This window comes from Drosophila bipectinata, chromosome 2L (assembly GCF_030179905.1).
Source record: "Drosophila bipectinata strain 14024-0381.07 chromosome 2L, DbipHiC1v2, whole genome shotgun sequence".
Classification (NCBI taxonomy): Eukaryota; Metazoa; Arthropoda; class Insecta; order Diptera; family Drosophilidae; genus Drosophila; species Drosophila bipectinata.
In genome coordinates, this window is record NC_091736.1 from 12,177,587 (window position 1) to 12,201,583 (window position 23,997).

Here is a 23,997-nt window from a genome sequence, read left to right on the forward strand (position 1 = left end):
AAAGTTATGGGAGTCCCCTAATTAAAGTAAAAGAGTGCCCTACTTGCTGGATGTTTCTATTGATTCTGTTATTTTCTTAAACACAACATTGGGGGCCAAATTTGAAATAAAACTTTACAGACAGAGTGCATTTAATTTTGGCACATTTTGTTTTATTAAAAGCTGATCAAAAGTTAAGAAGCAAAACAAAAGGCCAGACAACACAAACAAACCAAACCAATTTTAGGCCAAAATGCCTTGTAAAGGTTGCCTTGTAAGTGCTTCTCATACTTTAGCGTTTAGCCCACAAAATATATTATTCTGCATACATATATTGTGTATATCTGGGCAGACTCAAAGCAGACTCCAGACCAAGACGCGACCGCAGAAAAAGGAGAAACCGCCGAGACAAGGGCAACAAAAACCAAATGACGGCGATGACGAGGATGGGAATCCAAACGGCAATGGGAATGGGAATGGGAATGGCAACTGACATGGCTGTCAACACTGTAGCCAGGTCCTCGACCATCAGCCAAAGCCTCCCGAATCCCGGCCGTGTCTTTTCACTCTCTTTGCAGTCATTTCAACTTTGGAATTTCAATAAGAGCCCAGGCATCGGCGAGCGAAAATGCCGCAGGTGGTAGGCAGGCACACAGACTCCTGAAGGGGGAGTAATGTGGCGGGGGCCAATGTTGTTGGCCAACATAAAGAAAGGCAAACAAACCAAAAAAGGTAAATGCATAAATTAAAAGTGTAAAGGCGAAAAATGATTAATTCGCGGATGGATACGTTGAAGTGTAATCAAATGGAATGGATTGGCGGTGCCATGTATTATTAGTTCAATGAGAATAATTACGAAACATTTGGTGTAACTATACTCAAAATATTTATGGGTAGTGTAGCAACCCAATGTACTTTGTACTATTTCACTTCTGGCCCAATATCTAGCTATTCTCCTTGTTAGCCAGCGCTCTTGGTTTATTTTTCAAACAATTTTTTATCATCAGCTGTCAATAGTTCAGGCAGCTGACCCCACCTAAAGGACCAACGAAACTGGAAAAATATAGCACAGACCAGTAGGAAGGGAGGCAGAGAAATCATTACATAAAAAATGTTTTATGTTTTGCTATTGCAACTTTGACCAAGCGGCGTATGAGCGATGCAGCAACTACAACTACAATGGTTGGAATTTTTGGGGTGTAACCAGCTAGCTCCCTGCTTTTGGAAGAATTCCAAAACCTGCACGTATAAACACATTTTCGATGCTGACTTTGTTGCTTTTATTGTTTGTATTTTCATTGCTTGCCATAAAAACTAAAAAATCGCCAAATAGAAATAAACGCATTTTTATATGTATCTGTATTTATGAACCCCATAAATATGTCAAATAAATTACGTAACAGTCAAAATATTGTGCCATGTTTGCCTTTCCTTATGTGAGTTATGTTTGGTTGTGTGAGAAGTCCTATATGGCTTGGACTCTATATATTTATTTACTCATGAAGTTTAAGTCCTATTGAGTCTTTAAAGTTAGCGTTGAAGCTATTTTAGATATTGATATAATTTCCCAAAAACAAAGCACCCTCTTGCTTAAAAATTTCTTCTACTAATTTTGGTTTTTGTGTTTTTGGCTTCGTTATGAGAGTGGCATAAAATTTTGCGGCAAACTCCTCTTTCAGTTTGTGCCGCAATGGCAAAAACAAAACGCCAAGAGTGCCACCAAAGCTCAGCCCGCAGACAATTTCATTAGACCAGCTTTAAAAAAAAAATAAACATTCTCTCATAATGAGACACTAAATGGCAGCGAAAAGGGGGCGTAAGCCCCAGCTGGGTAACCGTATTTGTAAAAAAAAAAGTCTTTGAGCAACCCAAACAAAAAAAATTGGTAACCAAAAACAGAGTTTTGCAGTTTCCTGCGTTCACCAAAATGTTTGTCACTGCAATGCCCGGCCCTTGCACATGCAACCATTGCAACGCATCGCCTCTATCGCCACACCCACACCCACTGTGTGTGTGTCACAAGAGCAAATGACACTTTGTGGTGTTTTCCAAAGGGCTGTGGCAGGGGCGAGGTCATTGGGGAGGTCTATGCGCTGGGGCTATTAAATAAACATGCAAATTATTGCGCAATTTTTGATTACGATTTTTCAGCACTCCCCGCAAAAAGCGCCGACAACAATGCCAGTCCCGGCATATTTGTATATGTAAATCGAGCCACTGCCCGCATCACCCTTAGCCCCCATGGCCTTTCATCCCAGCCAGGACCACCCAGCTGTATCATCAGCAGCCGGCCTGCAATCTTTGTATGCATTCAACACTCAACGCCTATTTTGCATACAAATTTTATTATTATAGTATTGAATTGGAGCCGCGACAATGGCGCTCTTTTCTAGCCCAGCAGTCTCCCCTTATTCCGTTTTTTCTGTTTTGGCCATTCAGGTTTGTCGATGTATTTTTTTGTTGTTGGAATTATGTTAAATGAAAATCTGTGCAATTTTTCGCATGACACTTGTTTGTTGTCATGTTTTTTTCGGTCTGTGCCACGGCAATGGCATCCATTGAAAAATAAGCACGAATAAGGAAAACAAGGTAGCTGAATGCATAAGAATTTTTGTACGAATTTATTCAGATATTTTAAAGAAATTGTTTTAGTTTTGAGGTCAAGAATATCGTTTTAAAAATATTTCATATAAATTAATCAAATAAACTGTTTGAAAGATAGGATTAGGAGAAATCCTTTGTGGTAAAAGAAAGTTTTTTAAAATGATTGTGCAAATCCATCAAATAAAAGCATAATGGAAGAAAATTTGGAAGACTATTTGTTCATGCATTTGACACGTCATCTTCGTGGACCCAGAGGTGGCCCCTGACAGTAGCCAGCCAGGATACAGATGAAAGGACCCTGGGCCTGGCATGCTGGGCCTGGGAGTTTTGCATGAGTGTCTGCTGTGTGCGATTTTTCAGGCGACCGACAAAGCGTCGCCAAAAACATCATCCCACATGGCAACAACAAAGCCCAAAGTTCGACCTTACCCGCCGTCACCGGGTCAAAAGAACTTTCGGCAAAAACTCATTCCCATTGATATGCAATGAGTTGGCGATTCGAGAGGTGAACGGGGAGTGGTTTATGGGCAAAGACAGGAAATTATTCCGCACTCATTTCTGCAGATGTGTCTTGACCTATTTGTTTTTCAATTTGTTGAATAATTACGATTTTTATATACAAATATCGATTGGTTGGGAAAATTAAGGGCTTGTTATTGAAATAATCAACAAAATATATCGAAAAATGTCTTTCTTGAATGCCAATGACAATAACCCAGTCCCAAATCCCACATCCTTTGTTTAATGTCGGCAAATGGATTTTAAAATAATAATTTCTAGGCTATCTCTCTTATCCCTGGTGACTCAGGCAAAATGGTTTTCTTCCATTTTTTTATTGTGTCTCTGGTCTCTGCCAATTGCAGGGCTGTAAGGGGGTTACGAACTATGGAAATGTGGCAAATATAAACATAAACGGTTGGTCGTGTTCCCGGCCTGAGTGTGTGTAGAACCATTTGCCAATGTTCCGTATGTATCTGCCACCTGAGCGACAACAGTTGCTGAAAGCCCGCATGCAAAATGCATAGATACAAATATACGGACTTTTTGTTTATTCCCTTCGCAGTTTTCGACACCAGCAATCTTGCCTGGCCAGCTGCAACTGCGTTTGATGGATCGGCTCGAAGCCCCCAAAAACCCCTCTCAAACCATAAAGCACGCCTCTATCGACAATTTTTGCATAAATTAAATTTTGAATTTCTTGTAAATATTTGCTGCGAAAAACTATTTCCACCATGCATACAAGGGGAATTCGAATTCTAAATGGGTTTCCATGCACTCATCGATGATTGGCATAAAAGCTCGGAAAGTGTTTGCTAAAATTGAAAAATACCCATGACCAGTTGAACAAAAATTCTCAGGATTAAAGTTGTCTTAATTATTAAACCTTTTTCTTTCAAAAAATATAAGATACAAAAATTCAGTTTCCACATATTTGTTTTCACCAAATAATGGAGTTTCTTAACTTTCATGGGATACTTTTAAAAAATGGTTAAAAATCAAATAAAAAACCTGCGTATATAAAATACACTGGTAAAAAAAAGTCTTGATTGACTGGCTATCGCTTAAGTTCTCCTTTTTCTGGTTTTATTTGTGCGGGAGGGAGTCTGGTCGAGTCCATTCTACTGAAGTAATTTCTTTTGCTATCCGAGAGTTTTCCACAATGACGGTAACTATAAACGATATCTGCACGTATGTATAGATGCAGGCTGAATGTTATTTCGTCAGACATCGGGCCGCCAAACAAACCAATTTTCAGTACTTTTTCCAATAACGTGTCCCATGTCTGCTCCATCGCCGCCACCTCCGCCCATGCCACTGCCTCCTCTTCGATTCTCTGTTAACTGTAAACTACAAATTGTTGGTTTCCATTTTTTGTGTCAGAATGGAAGGATTTTTTGGAGTGGCGGAGTCGGTTGAATGGTGGGGTTTTTGGTAACAGCTGCGCTGTTAAAAATCGAAATGAAGTCTGACTCTTTGGCCAGACACACTGGGCGTTCTTAATTAAGGCATTCTGATAGAGAACTCCGCGAGCCACAATGGGCAATAAAGGATTTCAGCTTTTTGCCGAAGCCTGTCCACCTTATTGTTTCCACGTTACTTTTTTTTTATTCTTGTTTATTTTTCCGTTAATGGACAGTTTTGCCATTTGCGTATTGCCTAACCAAACAAAAAAATGAAGGTGAGTTGAATTAAACAGGGGGCCAAGGTAAATATCGGAGTCGGGGGGGTCGGAGTCCCGGAATAGAGTCCGAAAATATCAATTTATCAGAGAGAAAAGAGCTCAGGGGAGCCGTGCATGCTTTGCATGCGAAGTGGAGTGGATTTGGGCCCCAAGCTCCTTGGGAGCACGTAATGTTGCAATTTCTCAAAAAAAAAAAAAGGAGAAAAATGGAAAAACCTAGAGAAAACCAGACCAGAAAACCTGCTGCTGCCGAGTGCCTTGTTTATGCAATGACGACGCATAAGTAGCAAGTTGATTTCGGTTCGGGGCCTGCATTTCACTTTGGAAGAACTGTCTGAAACAAAATAAATTACAAAACAATGTTGCCAGTGGGTTGGAGGTCAGGAGCGGCAGAGGTAGTAGAGGCGTGTCCCCCAGCCCCCTTGTGCAGTTTCAGTTGCTGTCTGCCATTTCACAGCACCTTGCCGCCATCGGTTTTGCGACTACTTGACATGCTGGCATCTCTGGATCTGTGGGCACTATAATCTAAAGGAATTTATGTAAGGGGCGAGCTGTGCTAAAGGGAAAGTCAATGGGAATAAAATGCTATGGACTGCCTCTCTCTATATTATGTTTATGCCACTCAAATATAGCTTTTGGGATTATTGATTGACATCAAGATGCCTGAATTCCCAAAATTGGTGCAAAATAATCATGAAATACTGTTTCAAGCATATTTAGTGAAGCTTTAGTTCGTTCTATAGTAGAAGTTATGGAGCCTGGCAAAGAATTTCACTCGTATTTACACTCATATTGAATTTAAACAGCAATATTAGATGTCCATGTCAATCTTCCACTTCCTTCACAATTCCCAAAGAAGCCACAACAACTTAAATGGCCTTGTTTTTAGGATTTTAATTGATTGTAGCGATTTGATTTATAACATGGCCAGTTTGCTTGGCTTGGTGTATCCTTGATATATGTAAATATTGTTGATTTATTGGCCAGCCAGAGTTATTTTCTAATTGTGTAAATGGTTTTGGTCATGTCGGGCCGGACTCTTCGATTGGCCATACATCATTGGATCCGGAGCAGAGTTGACAACCTTCGAATTGATCAAAAACCGAATCGTAAATTTCACAGAAGGCCACAAATGAGCTGTCACATGCAAAATACCTTCACCAAGGGTCAAAACATGAGAAATCGGGCAGGACACATTACGCATACGCCCCGTCGCACGTCCAATCAAAATATCTCCCTGTTTTTGGTAGCATCTTTTTCGTACCTTCCTTTCAAGTATTATTTGAAGCTAGTCTAGTTGGGGACTCTCCTCCTAAGTTGGAGGGATATGATGCTACCCGTTTGAGTATTTGTAGTTGGCATTCCGGACTGGTGTCTGTGTTTGGCTTGGGTCTGGCCTTCGGGTCTGCCTTTGTATTAATTGCTGTGACATATTTAAGTTGAGATTTTATTGTTCTCCGACGATGGGTGATGGAGCTTTGTTTCCGTCTTTGTTTGCTCACACTGTGCTGTGTGTGGCCTTTGTGGGTGGACATGTGTGTATCTCAGTGGTGCTTCTACCAAATTGATTGAAATTACTACTTAAGTCAAGCTACAAGTCCCCCAAAGAAAAGGCAACTGGCAACGGCAGCTCTGGTTTATGACCATACACTATATAAATGGAAAGGCACTGTGGGTTATACCTACAACTGATATACAAGAGAATACGAAACTTTGTTAAAATTAATTAAAACGTACAAATCTTTGTCTAAGAAGTATCCAGAACTTTAATTAGAAATGCCACACACATTTAAAAATTAATTGAAATGTGATGCAGATAGATAACCCCTGGTTTTGACCCACTGTTCGATACTAGGTGCGGCTCACTGCTTTGGCAAACAGGCAGACCATTTCATTTGAAATCCAGAAGGCAAAAGCCAGCTAGGATTTGTAATGAAGATATACAGACACGTTCTTAGATACAAACACGCGTAGAGGAAGGCGCTTTGTCCCGTACACATGTCCGGCTCAAATCACTTAGTTTCACATTACAAAGCCATCCCGACGACGGCCGTCGAGGACGGACGGAGGCGAACTCCTTCATGCTTGTGCGATTCCACGCTTGATACTCATCGAACATATAAATTAATGAATTCGATGCTTATCAATAGTCAACCAACAACCGCACTAAGTCCGTCCTTTCTCCTATTAGTTGGTTAGATTTGCTTCCCTTCTGTCCACTTTTTGGCCTGGCTTGGTCTTGGCCCTGTCACTGGCCCCCCCGATTATGTTCGAGTGACTAAGATTCGCCGAGTCTTGTCCAACTTAAAGTCAACGAGTGAAACAAGACGTGGCCTCGACGTTTTGGTTTCCACACATTTGTCTTGTTCGCATTTATTATGGCACACTCGCCTGATAAAGGACTTTGCTCCTTCAATCATCCCATTGTTGTTGGGCTTATCCCCTTGGGGCTGGCACTCCCCTATTTGTTCTTCTCTTTCATTCACTTTTTTTGCCGGGGATTTGTAATTTGGTTTTGATAAGGGCTGCACAGCAGTGCTTTAACTGTTTCGTCTAGCGGATATCTATTCTACCAAGCAGGCGGGGGAAGGAGGCTCTCTAGTCCTTATTTTCGCATTAGGCACATTTTTGGGTAAATCTGATTGGTTTGATTAGTGGGGTGGGCTGGAAGTGTGATTTATATTAGGAAATAATACTTTTTTATTGTCTTTTGTTAAATATCATCTATTTTAATATCACAGAACTTTCAATATTAAAGACTTTAAATTGCAGATACCAATTTCAAAACGACAATCGTATGGAACCCATTTTGAGAAGATTCCTAATGGCAACTTCTGCAAAAGAAAGTTAATCGAACTCTATGACCTTATGGCCCTGTTCTAATAACCAAATGCAGTTCTGCATGATATTGATGCCACTGCCGGCAAAATTACAATGAACGAGCAGCAATATGGCCTGCCAAGGCTTCCTCTACAAGGAACGCACTGCTTTGCAAACCAAATTCAAAATGAACGACTTCTGACAGCTAAGTAGAGGCAATAAAACTGGGGAACCGAAATGTGGACTTAACCGAACAAAGTCTGAATCGGATTCAAATCAAAATTCCATGAGAAGTCAGTGATGTTTTAAAATTGTGTGTTACCTGGTTTCAACAGAATCCTTTCGTAGCATTTTCTTTCTGTGCAATATTACAATATTAGATCAACTTATTCGCTGATTGATTTTCCACCCAAAAAAAAAAAGAGAAAAAACCGAATATTGCTTGAGAAAACTTTCGTCGAACTGCCATAATTTCTTAATCTACATCAACTGTTGACAGTTTTATTAAAAAAATTTTCGCATCTGACATGCCAAATGTGAACAAATGAACAGGAAACGGAAGCTATACGACAAAAGAAACTCTAAGAGAGGGCTGAGAAAAAAAATCAAAGGAAAAAGAAACCCGAAAACAACTCAAAAGATGTGTAAATTTGTTCGCCACAGACAGGATGAAGGCCAAGTGCCAAATGTCACATGGATTTGTGGTGGCCAGCAGCGAAAAGTATCGAAAAGTATCCAAACATCCCATGGAAAAATGTATCGAAGGGAATCCAACAGCCGGGACCGCCGCCATATCGATGGGTCCCAAAGTAGAAATGAGAAAAGTTTTCGGCTCGGGAGGGTGGTGTACGCCACCAAGACCGATAGCATTTATTTTATATTTGTAGCAACTTTTTCGGGGAGAAATTTAGTTTAGTAATCAAAGCAAGAATTTGTCGATGGGGCCTGGCTGGGTCCTGGTATGGTCTGGTGGATTGGACATGGGGTGCGCCCATCGCAAGCGCCCAGAAATTTGTTTGTTTTTCGTGCAAAGGCATAAAGAACATCATAAGGGAGCTGGAGAAAAAAAACAACAACAGAAACTAATGTAATGGAAATTTGAAATTATTGAAAATAAATGAAAGCAAATAAATATTCCGTGGGCATTTTTATGGTTGAGGGGATGCCGGCGTCTGTGCAAGGCGATGGAGTATGGCGCTAACATTTTTTTATCCCTCTTATCTCTAAGCCCAAGTTATATCGGCTGGAAGTTACCCAACCGATCCTTGAATTTTGTAACAGAATGTATTAAATTTCGACCTCATAGTTTAAACACTTATAAGATTTTATATCCATGGCCAAGGTTCTTTCGGCTTCCATGGATATTAGATTCATAATTAGTTGCCTTAGGGTCAATTGGTATGGCTGTTCATTAAAAAAATAACCTAATAACCTTTAAGCTTCGTGGGAAGTGTATTTTAATTATCGCTTTGCTTCCCAGATCTCGGCTAATTTCTCGTTTCATGTCTCGCTTAATGGCCTGTAAGAGTACAAATTGCCTAGATTAGTGCCTAAATTAAAAGTGAAATCGAAATAAATTAAAAATTTTCCTAAGCACACACATTCAGCAGACAAGGACCAACCCCCAGACAAGAGCCACTTTCGACTACTTTTCTGGGAGGCGTTAACGAAATTTCTTGAAGGAATTTATGAGACTTTTGCGGGGCGTTGGGCCTTGTTTTGCTTTGTTTATTTTTGCTCTGGGCTGCTGCTATACAAGGACAGAAATAGAAAATTAGGGGGGTGAATGAAGTATTTATTATTTGCTAACAAAATCAATTAGCTCAAATTTGAAAGCATTTTGTTCAAGTCTTTTCACTCATTGCTTTGTCTTTGTCCAGGACAAATGTATGGAGGCATTGTTTTGTTTTAATTTATCATTACTAGTGATTTAAGTCGAGGAGAAAAGATTTATGCAAAGAACCCCAATGGGATGTTTATCTAATGTGTAAAATAACTGGGCCTCTGTTGAAATTAAAAACTGCCTCAGTGATGTACTATTAATGTTCAAAGAATTTTAGATCCTCCATCAAGATGGGAAAATTTGTCAATATAAAACCAAGTTAAGTGCAAAATTCAACTTCCGGTTCTTGTCGCGATGATAAATGTTTATGTTATGACATGTTTTAAATTTCCAGGTGCATTAGTGGAAAGTGCTTTTCCCTCGAAAAAAAAACCCAAGGAGCGTTGGCGAAAAATGTCTGCGAATTGTGTGCCAGGCGAGACGAAGAGCTAAAATGCTCTTAACACTTTCATCTTTTTTTCCCAGCAATTTTTCCTTTTTTGGCCTTTATGCGTTGGCTACCAGAGCTTGTGGAGTTAACCACCTGGAACCCCATTGGGAACAAAATATTGCAGAGAAACAAAAGCCTAATAGAGGAATAAAAAATTGTTTTATTTAAAAAAATATATAGTTTTTTAACATTACAAACGGCTTTAGTACTAAATCCACCTTTAAGATATTTCCATTAAATACTAATACTTATTTTTTGTATATCCTCTAGCTCCAATTTTATTTTGACGCTTTTGTCGCCAGTTGCATAGCCTCCAGGTGCAGCTGAGCGATTTTGTTCGAGTGTGTGTGTGCGTGCGTTAAAATTTAGCACAACATTCTTCCAGATGCACCTGCTTTGGTTTCAGCCAAACTCAACACACTTAACTCCGGACCAGGCCCCCTCATATCCTCGCCAGGCATTAAGGCTCTTTCGCGATGGCGCAAAATGCAATTTATACATTTCCGTTAAGCAAGCGAAATTCAAACTATATTTTTTCGCTTCTTCTCGGCGCAGACGAGACATGTTTTTGCTTTTAGCGGAGCGCTACGCGGAAGCAAAAACAATGTGGTGAATGCCACACATCCTACCCAACTACCTGGCTCCTCATCCGTCTCACTACGGCAGTTTGTCGGAAATTTTAACTAATTAAAATGCTTTCTAAGGGCATCCGGAGTGGAAATTTCATAAAGAAAACAACAAAGTGCTAAAGCACATCGGATTGCGTTATTTATGGCAAGGCGGCGCGCGACTTTCCTCCTTTGCATTCGTTTTCCTGGGAAATCAAGGAAAATATTTAATTTTCCAAATCAATAAGCACGCTGATTGCATTGCCTGACAATTGGCATCAGCGTGAAGCGAGGCCAATAAATCTGGCTATGTGTAAGAGATGCTTTGGTATTTGGTCGTGGACGCAGGGATGGGCCATTGCCCCGGTTATTGGTGGTCAAAGAGACGCTGAACAACAAGACAAACTGTCAACTTGCATGGAAGGGAACCGGGACAGGGCCACGCCCTCGGGTGGCGCCAAAAATAATTGAATTCCCCAAATGCCAAAGTGGAATTTTAATTTGCACTCGACACTTCCTAGTTGGCCCCAAGACTGTGAAGTTCAGAGAGAATTGTTGCCACTGATTGCTGATCAGTATGCAAAATGTGTGCGTTCCGAAATCAGTGCAAAAAACGCTGTTTTTTTGGGGGGGAGTCTAGGGGCGACATTGTCACACGTACTTCCATTGCTCTCCCCCACCCCAAATTGATGTCTTAGAAAATTAGCAAACGCCTTCATGCCAGGAAAAGTTCTTGGCCTCGTGACTCGGCGTTCTCTACACCTTTTTTTTAATGGCTTTCCATCACTCTCTTGGAGTTTCTTTACTTCCACAGTTGGGGCTATTGTGGAGGCAACGAATGGGTTACTATTAATTTAATCCTTTCATTCCAATGTGTATTATAGTCCCCAAAGTTACACTATTGATTTGTAATATTTTGGGTTGCATAAAATAAACATTTATACCCAGCTAGAAGGTATTTTTCGTTTTTTAATCGCACACTATATCATGGTTTAATAACACTCCCCTGCTCGCTTCCACCATAGCTCTTTCTTTGTCTGTCGCCGTATCCTGGCATTTATAAACGCATACATATGCATGAGATCATAAAGATGGCGAATGTGTCAGCGTGTGTGAGGGGCTAGTGAGTGCAATGCATTTGTCATAAATGTAAAAAAATGTGAAGAAACTCCATAAAGGAGTGTGCGTACGAGCTTTCACTATCGCAGTCCTCCTCTGTCATGCTCGTCCCGCTCACTCTTTATGAGTCTCGTCAGCGGCATAATGAATGCATCCGGCATGCATTGAAAACTTGGCTCATATTTCATAACCGAAAAAAAAAATGAAAAAAATAGAATAATAAAAATTGTACGGGTACATTGACCATCTTGTTGGTGCTTCGTGTTATTGTTGGTGTCTGGCTGGTTTTTGCCGACAATCGGTTATGTTTGTATATGTACGTGTGTATCTGTGTGTATTTGTTGCTAAAGGATCCCAGTTCATACACAATTTTAAGCCGGTTTTCCACGTCCTTTTGATCATATTTTCTTTCCCCACAACTACTATGTATGTGGGAAATTTTATTTCAGGTAGTTTTTGCACTCGTATTGTGCAAATTAAATGCAAATTTTTAAATAAAATGCTTTTAAGCAGAGCTCAGCTTGCTATGACGTTCGTAGGCCACTTAGTAGTTGATATATTCGTACATTATGGGATTACACAACGAGAGCTGGCATATTAATTTTCAATTGCATTCGAGAGATATTCATAAATGGTCATTGGAGTGGATTAAACTTTGATGCGTGAGCTGCTTTAATTTTGATAAATGTAAAGGGAAAACAAAAAAATAGTTTAAATCCGTTGTAAAATTATGTAAGATTTTGCAGGGAAAGGTGGATAATTATGTTTTTTTTATCAGCTATATTGGGTTTTCTACAATGAACTCGACAAGAAGCTTAACATATTTAGCCCACATTAACCACCAGATTTAAAAGGATATGACCTCCTGCTCCCCAACGAGCTGACAAACTGGCTGACATCAACCGCACCCTTCACACAATAGTTAGATGCTGACAAAAGGCATGTCAGTCGCCTGCCTGCATTGCAGCCAAGTTGGAATGTCAGAACAGTAAACGGTGAATGTCTGCCAGACAAAGACGACTCAGCACCCAGGTCACCCCGACAGCCCCGTCGCCACCAAAGCGCCCAGCTCCATTTCCCTAATTCCAGCATCCACCTGTCTTACCGAAAACGCAGAAACAAAAAATGCAAAGTGCAAGTTCATGTGATATGCAAAGTGGAGTGTGAGAGAGACTTTCTAAGAGGGCTTTTATACACACTGGGTATGTGGGCGAGATCCTGGGATGGAAACTATCAGATAGGTACACACTCAGGTACTTGTTAGTAGTACCATCTTTTTGGGGAACTTTTTTCTGACAAAAAAAGAAATGTCCTACATATTCCCTTTAAAATTAAAATTTAAAAACTTATTTATCATCTAATTATGAATTAAAACATGAAGTTAAAAAACATAGCATACTTTTAAGGGTCAAAATTGTATTTTCTTGATTTTCAACCAAATTAGTCAAATTAGTACAACTCTACCAGAGCACCATCAATATCTTCCACATTCCAGTACTTTCTGTTCGATGAAGATAATGACCATACGGTTAAAGAATGTCAAGTGACTTTTATGCAATCTGGACAAATTGAAAACTCATCTCCACCCCATGTATTGCTTCCTCTTTTATGCCATTGTTTCGTCCTTAGTGATTGAAACAGCCCACAGAATGCAAACTTTTTCCGGCGGCCCTGTATTGAGGGATATGGCCAATTTTGGAAATTTTTCTGGAGGAGAAAAAGGGGCCGGGGCATTGGCCACCCGACATGTTGGATAGATTTTCGGATGCGTTAGGCCGAAGACCAATGGAAAAGTTTTCTCTTTTTTCAAGGGACTTTCTGCTTAGCCCCCCACATACCATGCAGTGCATTGTTTATTGTTTGGCCCTCAATACGATGCTACATACGTCCAGGAAGAGCACTTTCCCTTCGCAAGCTCCTTTGTGTGCATTTAGCATAAATTAGAAAGTATCGATCGATCTGCGGTGAAATTGAAAAGGCAACTTTGCCGCAACCCGAAAAGTTTCAAATCAATAACAGCCAGGGAATGTTTTTCGACTAAGCTGCTGCTAACCAACTGAAATTGTAATTTCGATGAGTATATGTAGTACTGGAGGGGATTGCAGAACCAAATTATATTGAGCAAGAAAGAGGAGAGCAAAATAAATAAAAGTTGTGCCCTGCCACGCATTGGGTAATTGCAAGAAAATCTCATTTAATCCCAACAAATGCGACTTCATCACGCAAAAAATTATGAAATATTCTTCGTCTCTAGGCAGCAATTGCTTTCGTATATATATATATAGTATATATATCTCCCTCCCTTGCCGTTCAAGTTAAGTTGCCTTTTTGTTTTGCTTGTTTACACATTGTCCCGCTCGCGCCTTTTGGCTAAAAACAAAAAAAATGAGGAAAAAGCCAAATATAGCAAGCAAAGATGGCAGTCAGAAGCATTGGATGGATATTTAGTATCGTAGTTTCTTTTGCAACATCATCATTTTGGTTTTGGGTTGCGGAGGGTCTGGTGGGAAGTCGCAATGAGCTGAATCCGTTGAGTATTCAAACTAGGGTGGTTTGTGGAATTCGATTATTGTTCACAACTCATAAGGCAAATCAGACTGAATAAGTTGATGGGCATTTTGAAGGACTAATGTACAACACATAATTGTAATTATTTTAAACATTATTTTATATATTTTATAGCAAGGATTCAAACTCATCAAGCTCCCCTCGACTTGTTTAACTGCTTCCTTGGCTGGAAGCTCCCTTGAGCCCCTTGGTCATCGTTTCATGCAGATGAATGCGCGCATTTATGAAAAATGTTGTTGTCATTGCTGCTATGTTGTTATTATTGCCGCTTCTGGCTCTGCTACATCTGATGAGAAATAATGTTTGCGGAAAAATAAGATTTGTTTATTTTACGAACGATTGATTTCGTCCTTCCTCGTCCTCTCTGCTCTGTTTATCCTGCCATCCCGCCACCACCACCTTCCACCCAAAAGGACACTTCGCCCACCCATTTGCAGCACTTGTCCGTGCTTCATTTCGCGCGGCTTAAAAATTAATTATCGCCGAAGTCGGGGATCCGGCAAGGACTCTAGCCTGTCACTCGTAAAGCCATCAGTGTCATTTATTATTTGGCGGTCTTGTTGATCTTTTTTGAAATCTTTCGTCAAACTTTTGGCCGTCCTTCGTATTAGCTGTGATTTGAATCTGGTAGACTATTCTCGGGCCCGTTTAAAATACAATTCACTTACCAGGCACCAGCATGAGGAGCAGAATCATGGCCAGCCAGCAGAAGCGGCCACGCCCATTTTGTGGTCCAAGCGATGGCACTGAGGCCACTTCCTTGCCCCCTCCCCTCCGCCTCATGCACTTGTTGGCCATTTGCATGTTGCGGATGGGCGACTCTTGTTTAGTGGTATTCGCCATTGGAAAATATGTTTATACTGTTGTCTCTGTGTATTGTGTATTTGTGTCCTCCCCTTTTGGATTTTTTTTTATCTCGAATCTCCTTTGCTTCGATTTTGGCCCTATAAATATATATTGGCCAATAAATGTCAATTGAATTCGGGCTTCTTCTGGGCTCTGTAGTTGGGATTACTCGGAAGCTTTAATCCAGCTGTAATTGAATAAAAAATTAAGAAAAAGATTAAAATCAACTATTAAAGGGAATTTTACTGAAGCATAAAGTTATATTTTAGACATATATATTTATTTTTTAATTTAAAGCTAGTTTTGAAATATAAAATTCATAAATATTCAGTTGGTAATTACTTATCATTTTATTCAATATATGCTGGGATTTCATTGACAACTACCAGCCATTATCATTGCACTTTCAATTTAAATAACCACGATTTGAATTTGAAACAAAAACACCCGTAATGTCATTGGTTTTTGATTGCCATATAAATAATTCAACAAAATTAATTTAAATAATAGATTATTTGTTGCCCTAACTCCCTTTTATTTACGTTCTATTCAGCTTCCTCTACATTGTGGTTTCGACTCTGCACTATATTGCAAAACAGTGATTAATACAATTAACTGAAGCACTTTAATTAAAAAAGCTTTAAACGGAGAGACAGAGTAGATACACATTGGATAAAGATCCGTTTTTCGCAACTCTAATTCTCGGGTATGTTTCACAAAGTAATGAAAAAATAGCAACATTAAAAGCACCAGCAAAAACTTAATCCATAGAAAAAATATAAGGAAATGAAAGAAACGGAATACCTACAGCATTTTATTTTTATATTTAAAAAAAATAGCGTATATTCCCCAGAGCGCAGTGCTTTTTACGTCCAATTTCACATTTTATTTCGTTTTTTTTATAATTTCCTGTATTGCTTAACGACCAATTCCTAATTGTCTTTGGGTTAAAAAGAGAAAAAGGATCTTAAATCTTTGGTTTAATTATTTTTCATTTAAATAAAACTCCCACACATGCAAAAAACTGGCATTAAGGACTCCACATGTGTAGGTCCTCTTTACGGTTTGTTTTCCTCGTAAAAACTTCTTTTCTCTTTCGGGTTTTCCAGAGCGGCGTTGCTTTTGGCAATTTTCTTCTCGCCTTTGGATCGCATTTCGCTTTTCCTACTTTTCCACTTATTTGAAACAAAAGTGTCAGAAGCACCCCACCCACACATGTATTTAACAAAATCCTTCCTTTAGTCTTATTTAACGTTTTTTTTTTAACATTTAAATGCGGACATGGTTACTCTTAATACTCGTTTATCCTTTATCATGGCCATGTTGTGTCTTTAAGGATTAAATTAAAAAAAAAAGGTTTAAATTAAGTCAGTCTTGAATGGAGGATAAGTGATTACCCAGTTTTTGACGAAAAATAATTTTAATTTTATTTAGGATATAAAAAAAACTATGGTTTTTAAAGGATAACTTTACCAAAATGCATCAAAGACAACGATAGCCTTGTGGATTTTTTTAGTGAAGCTCTGCACTAAAAAATTTTGAATAAAAGTGGCAAGAAATTCTTTTCCTCAGGCTGCGTTTAGGGTAATGAGCACATACAAAACACAATTAAAAGCTGATTGCTAAAAATGCAATTACACGTATCTTTTTCTCTGCTGCCGTGCACCCGTGAGAACATACGTTCATAATTGTACACCAGGACCTTTTAAGCTTAGAGTTTGCAGTTTGGGCACAGCATGCAAAGCATTAATGCATTTAATGGCCCAAAGCCGAAAGAGGTAAAATATTTAAATATTAAACAAAAAGTGCTAGAAGATAAAATTAAATTTCAGAAGATTCTCCCCACATGAATAGATTTTAAAGCCCGAAAGTATTTTTTAAAGCCTTAAACATATTTGAATTTCTTTCTGGTCTTTGGGTAACGTATTGTTTCCTAATATCATTATAATTTTCATTTCCTCTGGAAAGTATCTTTGATTTTGCATTTCATACAGTTCATTGGCCTTGTTTATTCCGATTCTCAATCGATTTGGCTTTATTTTTCCCCTATTTACTCTCCTGTCTTGATTACGGCTCACTTGCTTCATTCCGCATTGTGGTATTTGGATTGTTTTCACATTTTGATTCCATAGTACACTCCGGCTTGAGTTCAGAGGTGAAATTGTAAGCAGGACGAGTATGACATGCATTTTTGTACCGATTTGCTTGCCCGGTTTTGTGTGTCAAGTGGTGAGACTTGCTGGGGATACATGCAAATATTTACATCCATATGCAAATGCTCAGGTATGTATGTATGTGTATCTCAGTGAAAGTAACCACAAACTGCAATTACAGAGCCTGTGAAGTTTTTCCATCAGATTACCGTCAAAGTGATAGCCATAAACCGAAAACTCTTGAACTTAGATCAACAATTTTGGTTTCTTTGATCTCAAAACATAGCTTAAATATATTTATAAAAATATTGAATGCTTAAAATAAATGTAGAGCTATTTTTGAATAATAGTTTTGGTTTTATTCTTTATCCTTTAACTCTAGTATTTCTGTAGATGCTTTCTAGGGAAAGATCAATTAACCTGAGCATGCATTGTTCAATAACTCGCGAACAAAAGCTGTACCAATTTAGCACCCACCTGGCAGTCTATTTTCCTGACAGTCTAAAACAAGGGAAGCTGTTCTCAGTGTGTTCATGTCATCGTTGTCGTGCAGCTGCCAACCTTTCTTAGACCGCAAAAACTCATTACAGGCATCCCCCTCGCCCCGTCTCATTCTTTTGGCTCCACGCTCTCTCTTTCTCGCTCCCGCCAGCCATTGTGTTCTCGTTGGGGCTAGCTGTCTCTGTCGTTCGGTGCGTTTTTGCTATTTCGCAATTAAAACTTTCATTAAAGTAATTAAAATTGCAACAAAATAAACAAAAATACAATCGAAATCTGCAAGGTCTGGCCCAATTGGGGTCGAGGGGGTTTTTTTGGGGTTACAGATGAGGAGGCGGAGGTGGTGGAGGCTGCTGTGTGGGATCTGACAGACACACAAAAATGCAGTTAAAAATGTACGACAAGGGAATGAGAGGGCAGCTGTGCCGAAAACAAAGACAGAAGTGTGACAAATATAAACAGGAGTATAAATAAAATGGTAAAATGTTAAGGGCATCACCAGGAAAGGGCCGGAAAGGACGGGGCAGGGAGCATAATAAAATGTGGTAATTGTAAATAAGTGGAAAATGAGTGCCGAGGCTGGCAGGGGGCAGGGCGAAGGAGGTGTGTCTATTGCATTTGGCGGGATAACATTTTAAATTCAAATTAAACGACTGACAAAGCCACAAAAGGATTGACATGAAGTTAGTGCCACCGCCCAGGAACAACAAAAGTGACAACTTGGCTAAAGGCAACCGCAACTCTAGTTGGCAGCTGTCGTTGTTGCAGGAGCATTTTCGCATCTATTGTTTTATTTGAGCTGGAATTTGCATGGAAAACAGAAACACAAAGGCGTAAAATGAAACTTAGATTAACCATTCAAGCTCATTTTAATTTTTTTTAATTTTTAATTATCTTCTAAGTATTGCCCAGACAAGCCAAGAGGCTATTCTCGGATTAAAATACTCAACAACGACAAGGCAGACTTAAGGATCTAAGGATAGTAACTCCCCCCCTTCAAGTCTGAAAAAAAAGTACATTTCCTGCGGAAACCGAACGATTTAAATTGAATGTTCGAATAAACCTGCACCCTTTTGTTATGCAATACGAGTTAGTACTTTATTTTTATCCTTAAAGTGGTTCGAATTCATATTCATATTTACAACTTGGCATCAAACGTGTACACACTATATGGGAAATTCGATGCCTCAGCCGGCGCACATGTGGGGTCCGTGTCTTCGGGACGGAAATAAAAGATTTTACAAGACATTGCACAGTCAAAGCTCCCATCTTCCAATGAAATTTTCCGCACATTCTCCGGCAGGCAAACAACTTAGCCTGACTGCTGCCTCCCCCGACCCCGACCGCCGGTCTTGCCAAGAAACCGTTTAAAGGCAACTTGACACGCCGGCAAATAAAATCTAAACTTCTTAAAGCAAACCCTCATCTTTACCGCCAAGGGGGCAGGGACTTGCGAGTGGTAGATGAAGCTAAAAACGAATACGAATACGAAAAGCTGTAAAAAAAAATGATAAACGCTTCAACTGATGACACATTCAGTTTCACACACGAACGACTTTCAATTTACATTTGATGTTTTATGTTTCGCAGCATTTACCAAACGAAAAGCGTAAAAAAAAAAATACCGAAAAACGAAAAGTGAAGAAAAAGCGACCCAGAGGCCGGGAGCCAGAGCCGGAGCCGGGGGCCGGGAAAAGGAATAACTCATACGCACCCACGCACATACGGATTGGCGCCCGACGTTTGACGCCGCCTGGCAGCTCAACGCACAGAAAAGAAATAGCACAAAAAACCCACAACCCAAACCGAGGAACTTAGCAAAGGCAGTCCTGGGAAGGAGTAGAACTGGCAGGAGTATTCTAAAAACGACTTCGGTGCCAAGCAGACGACAAAGGACGTGGCACGGGAAGTGAGCTCGGCTAAGGAGTTGCCTCGATTATACTCTGTATTTAAATTAACCTCAAGATTCAATGACTCAAATATTGGAAAACCCCAATTAAAATAGAATAATATTAAATTAAATATATTTTAAATTTCAAAAGTAGAGAATATTTTCCAAGTGTATCAAAGTGTGTATAATTATCAACATAAGTTACAAAATTGGTGTACTTCTTAGGAAACGTAATTGGATGCTTTATTTTATGGGTGGCCCTTGTGATTTTTGTCATTTTGGCTGTGAGATCCTGTTAAATTTCTTGACATTATTAGAAGATTATGAAAAGTTACAGAAATATTCCTCTTTTGGAACGAAAAGGAGATATTTAAATTAATTTAATTTAACAAGCAAAGCATATAGGACTACTTTCAAAGAAAACTTGCCATAAAAAATGATTACGAAACAAGAACACACGAATATAAATTTCATATATATTGAGAAGTTGTCCAGAAAACTTTTCAATGGCCACTTGGAAGCATTTTCGGAAACCGATGCTTGACAAGTTGCCTCTTTTGAGATCAGCCACAAAGGCCCTTCAAAAGAAGGCCCACAAACTAGGAGCACCGCACTCAGCATGCGGTCAGCAAAAACAAGAAAGTAAAACAAAAGCACCCAAATAGCAGTTTGAGCAGGAATTGCCCATAACGAGCACTTGACCAGGGACACAGGGAAAATGTGAGATGGCAAAGTTCACAAAAATTGCCAACTTCTTTTGTATACCTTTTCAATATGAGTATCTGTTTCCGTAGAAAATAAATTTAAAGCATTCGAAGGACGGAAAGGCAAAAAAAAAGATGCACTTAAAGACCCCACATTTGTCTCAATGAAGGCCGTGACACATAAGTAACATTAAGTTTCTTTTTTTTACCTAATTTATACGATTTACGCTGCCCGGCTGTCCGTCCGGGTGGCCTGGTCTTTGCGGTCCCCATTCGTGTCCGGGTCCGGCACTTGAAGCCGTATAATTGCGCTTATCTCTTGGCGCACACTCAAGTGGCCCGGCTCAATATGTTTTTGGAGTGAAATGAAGTGCCCATCGTGTCCACTTGGAAGAGGGAAAGGCCGAGAAGTACGGCCCGGAGGAGCCATGGAATCCCAGTAAAAATTGTTGTATTTGATTTAAAAGAAATACCTTTTTAGTTGAAGCCTCTCTAGTTGTTTACCCTGTCGTGTTTATTTTTATCCATGCTGTTTTCTTTTTTGTGGTGACATTTTTATACACTGTGTGTGTGCGAATGGTTTTTTATAGGACGGATAACTTTTTGGCATCCGACCAATGAGATTATCTTAAGTGGGGTGTTGTCCTGGGGCAGGGAGGAGGTGCGGGTTACTCAATTGCAGTCTTGAAGTTGGTTTTCCCTTTTTCCTAGCCAGTCTCGAAATGAGTTTCGCAATAGTTTTTAACTGTCTGTGGTCTGTGGCTGATGTATCATCAAGAGGCGGCCTTTTGGGACCGGTTTTTGGTAAATCGATGTAAATGGGTTTTAAAAGCAATCAAATGAATAAATTAAACAAAAAATAGAGCTTTATCTATGAAAGAAAGGGAAAACCTTATTCATATAGTAATAATAGTACCTTGAATTTAAGAAATTACAAAACATTTTTAAGGATGTCCCATTTCTGGAATGCATTTATTTCCAAGTTCTTATAACATCTCAGTTCACTCAATCAGCTTAATAAAACTCAGATTTGAGAGCCATAAACAATTCCATATTTTACTTTAAGGTTTTCTTTAAAGGATTTGCTTGTTTGTTTTCACGGCCGAGTGTAATCAAACGTAACTCTGCTACCAAGCTTAAATCTTTCCCTCGGATTTCGGTATGACCTCCTCCGCCGCCAGACTCTACGTCTATCGGTGTGAGTGCATCTTTTGAAAGCCTCAAGTGTGAACACACATTATAATAAACGCCTCAATTGTTGTGCAGTCATGTGTGTAATTTATGTTTAGCTAATGTTCAGGGATCGATGAGCTTGTCAGCTTTTGTGAATCACAACACCAGCAGACACACACGGAGGGGTCCTGCGTCCAATATCCTGCCCCGCCCGCAGATGCCTAGGCATTAACCGCCCCGAAGCCAGAGGAAGCTGGAAAACGACGTTAAGGTTGCTTCGTTGAGTCTAATAGACTTTCATGTCTGCCACGACATCGACTTTGACTCAGTTTAGAGTGAGTCCTGCGAGAAATCCTTTCGGCATCCACTTCACCCTTACGCTACCGTTGGCTGGTGTTATCCTCCCCAGGCGCCTCGGGTTTTTTTTAGACATGTTTCAATGATTTCTTATTTTTTGCCACAGGAGCAGAACTGTTGCTCTGCTGTTTAGTCCTTAGAGAAATTCAATTTTTTTATTTGTCGCTCGCTCACTTGTCCTGATGTTAAATCATCGATGTGTGAAATTTGTGAGCTCCACCGCCTTGACTTTGATCGATATTTGGGATTTCCGTTTTTTTCCTAAGCTTAAATTTTGTAGAACCCAGTAGGCTTGGAGGAAAACATTCTACGAGCTAGGCCAGAGCACTGTGAGGTTAGCTCATTCCAGTTTAGCTCCTTGTTTTGTACACATCCAGAGCTCTCTTTAGAAAAATCAACCAAAATCATTTAAAAATTTCAAATTCGAAAAAAAATTTGGAATTTTGAAAATTAATATCTTTTGCCTTAAAAGTGTAAGTATTCAAAAAAAAAAAAAAAATATATATATTCAGAATATATATTTCTGAATATTTTATTTCAGAAAACTCCTTTTCAAAATGTGTTGCCAAGCAGCTTGTGGATCAGTCTCTTATGCCTTGTCCTATGGCCCAGTCGGACCTGCGCTTCCGGCCATGAACTACGCGAGCTGCTGCTGTGGTCCAAACCCTCCTTGCGGTCCTTGGACATGCCCCCCGAACAGATGTTGCTGTGCAGGCGAGTGGGGTTGCTTTGGACCGTTCTACTAAGGATCACTTCCCGGCGCTAATAAAGCAGATAACGCATAGTGGGGTTGAAAAATTGAGCTTTGGTTTTGTGTACAAAACAATAAAATTGCAGTTAAACTAATTTTTTGGTTTCTTTTTAAATATTAATGCAGGCGGTTGGGGTTGCTTTGGACCATTCTATCATGGAAACTTCCCGGCAATTATAAAGAAGATTATTGACAACGGGTTGGGGAAATTCAGCTGTGTACGAAACAAATTAGCAGTTAAACTGTTTGTTTCTTTAATATTTAACTCCAAGACCCTCAAAAGGTCTGTTGAATAAATGAATAAATTTTAATGAAGGAAAAATTCATATAAATACCGCGAGATAAATACGTTGCGGGCTTCAATTTATCAACAAACACAAAGTTCTACCACCAAACTTTCAATAAAATATGTAACTAATGTAGAATTGTAGTAGCCCCTAGAATTTTTAAAATAAAAAAAATAAATATCCTTTCTTTACAATAAAATAAAATAAAAAATATGTTCTACAACTTTTAATTTAGATAAGAATGTTGAGAATTTAGATACATATTTTTGTCTTCAGTCTAGTATTGCCTATTTTTTCTCCGGACTCTCTGGTTTTGACGCCAATTTTGGATCTGATTTTGGTTCAGTTTGCTGTTCAGCTTTTGGCTCAGTCTTCTGTTCCACATTGGTGCCATGCTTTTGCCAGCACAGGTTAGCCTCCTTGGGAGCAAGCACATGTGGCACATAGCAATTATTCGTGTTCTTCTTGCGGCTTGTGTCACGGACATAGCACTTGTCGCCTGGCCCGCAAGGAGTGGGAATGAAATCACGACCGGTATATCTGAGTGTTGACAAAGGTGGATTGTTGCAAGCCAACTCGTAGGAGGCACACGCCCAGCCACCGCACATTTTGATGAATATTTTAAATGTGCGGTTTTAAGAGAACTAAAGAAGAATTGGATGTCTTCAAACTAAAATTGTTTTCCATAAATATTAAATTAAAAAACTTACTCCGTTTTATTAGGGAAAGGTGTTCAGGTGGCAATGACTGGACTGAGACTGAATGGGTCAGGTTCTTTGATGACAGGTCTCTATTTTCTAGGCCTCCTAGTTTGACAACTAGCTTTGGAAGGCAACTCCCCCCACTCGATTGTGTGATGGCTTAATTCCAGGAGCCTAGCATCCGCCGCAGCATCCGCCACAGCACCCACCGCAGACGGCGCAGTCGTCGTTGGGACCGCAGGGGGTGGGCGCAAAGCAGCGGCCTGTGTAGCGCAACGTCGAGTTTCGCGGATTGCAGCACGCGATATTGTAGGAAGCACAGGCCCAACCGCCGCACATCTTAAATTTTTCGGTGAAAGTTTTTTTTTTCAGTTACTTAGCCAGGAGCCGACACAAAATCGAGTGGTTTAGGCCGAACGAGAGAGTGAACTGATTTGAGGAGAGGTCAGCCCAGCCGGATACGATTTTCGACTTGACAATCGC

General features: G+C 39.8%; 4 protein-coding genes across 5 annotated transcripts in view; 1 reads left to right on the plus strand and 3 right to left on the minus strand.

Moving 5' to 3' along the window:
* Positions 1-23,997, minus strand: part of beat-Ic (beaten path Ic) — a 54,850-nt gene that overhangs the window by 11,323 nt on the left and 19,530 nt on the right. For both annotated transcript variants that reach the window (XM_070277718.1, XM_017241632.3), the window contains exon 2: positions 14,822-15,186. In XM_070277718.1, coding sequence (XP_070133819.1) covers positions 14,822-14,996 — 175 coding nt within the window. In that variant the 5' untranslated portion in view covers positions 14,997-15,186. The remainder of the gene's footprint in view (positions 1-14,821; positions 15,187-23,997) is intronic.
* On the plus strand, positions 22,087-22,621 carry LOC108125435 (uncharacterized). The gene is made up of 2 exons (XM_017241635.3): positions 22,087-22,248; positions 22,317-22,621. Exon 2 carries the CDS (start codon positions 22,333-22,335, stop codon positions 22,519-22,521), a length of 189 nt encoding a protein of 62 aa, XP_017097124.2. The 5' UTR covers positions 22,087-22,248; positions 22,317-22,332; the 3' UTR covers positions 22,522-22,621.
* LOC108125434 (uncharacterized) lies at positions 23,025-23,665 on the minus strand. Its single transcript, XM_017241634.3, has 2 exons — positions 23,524-23,665; positions 23,025-23,457 (listed from the first exon to the last, which is right to left on the minus strand). Exon 2 carries the CDS (start codon positions 23,419-23,421, stop codon positions 23,101-23,103), a length of 321 nt encoding a protein of 106 aa, XP_017097123.2. The 5' UTR covers positions 23,422-23,457; positions 23,524-23,665; the 3' UTR covers positions 23,025-23,100.
* On the minus strand, positions 23,689-23,955 carry LOC108125436 (uncharacterized). The gene has a single exon (XM_017241636.3). It carries the CDS (start codon positions 23,851-23,853, stop codon positions 23,689-23,691), a length of 165 nt encoding a protein of 54 aa, XP_017097125.1. The 5' UTR covers positions 23,854-23,955.

Bases quoted from the DNA above. Each gene is read 5' to 3' on its own strand.
- LOC108125435 (XM_017241635.3), top strand. From the start codon at position 22,333: ATGTGTTGCCAAGCAGCTTGTGGATCAGTCTCTTATGCCTTGTCCTAT.
- LOC108125434 (XM_017241634.3), bottom strand. From the start codon at position 23,421: ATGTGCGGTGGCTGGGCGTGTGCCTCCTACGAGTTGGCTTGCAACAAT.
- LOC108125436 (XM_017241636.3), bottom strand. From the start codon at position 23,853: ATGTGCGGCGGTTGGGCCTGTGCTTCCTACAATATCGCGTGCTGCAAT.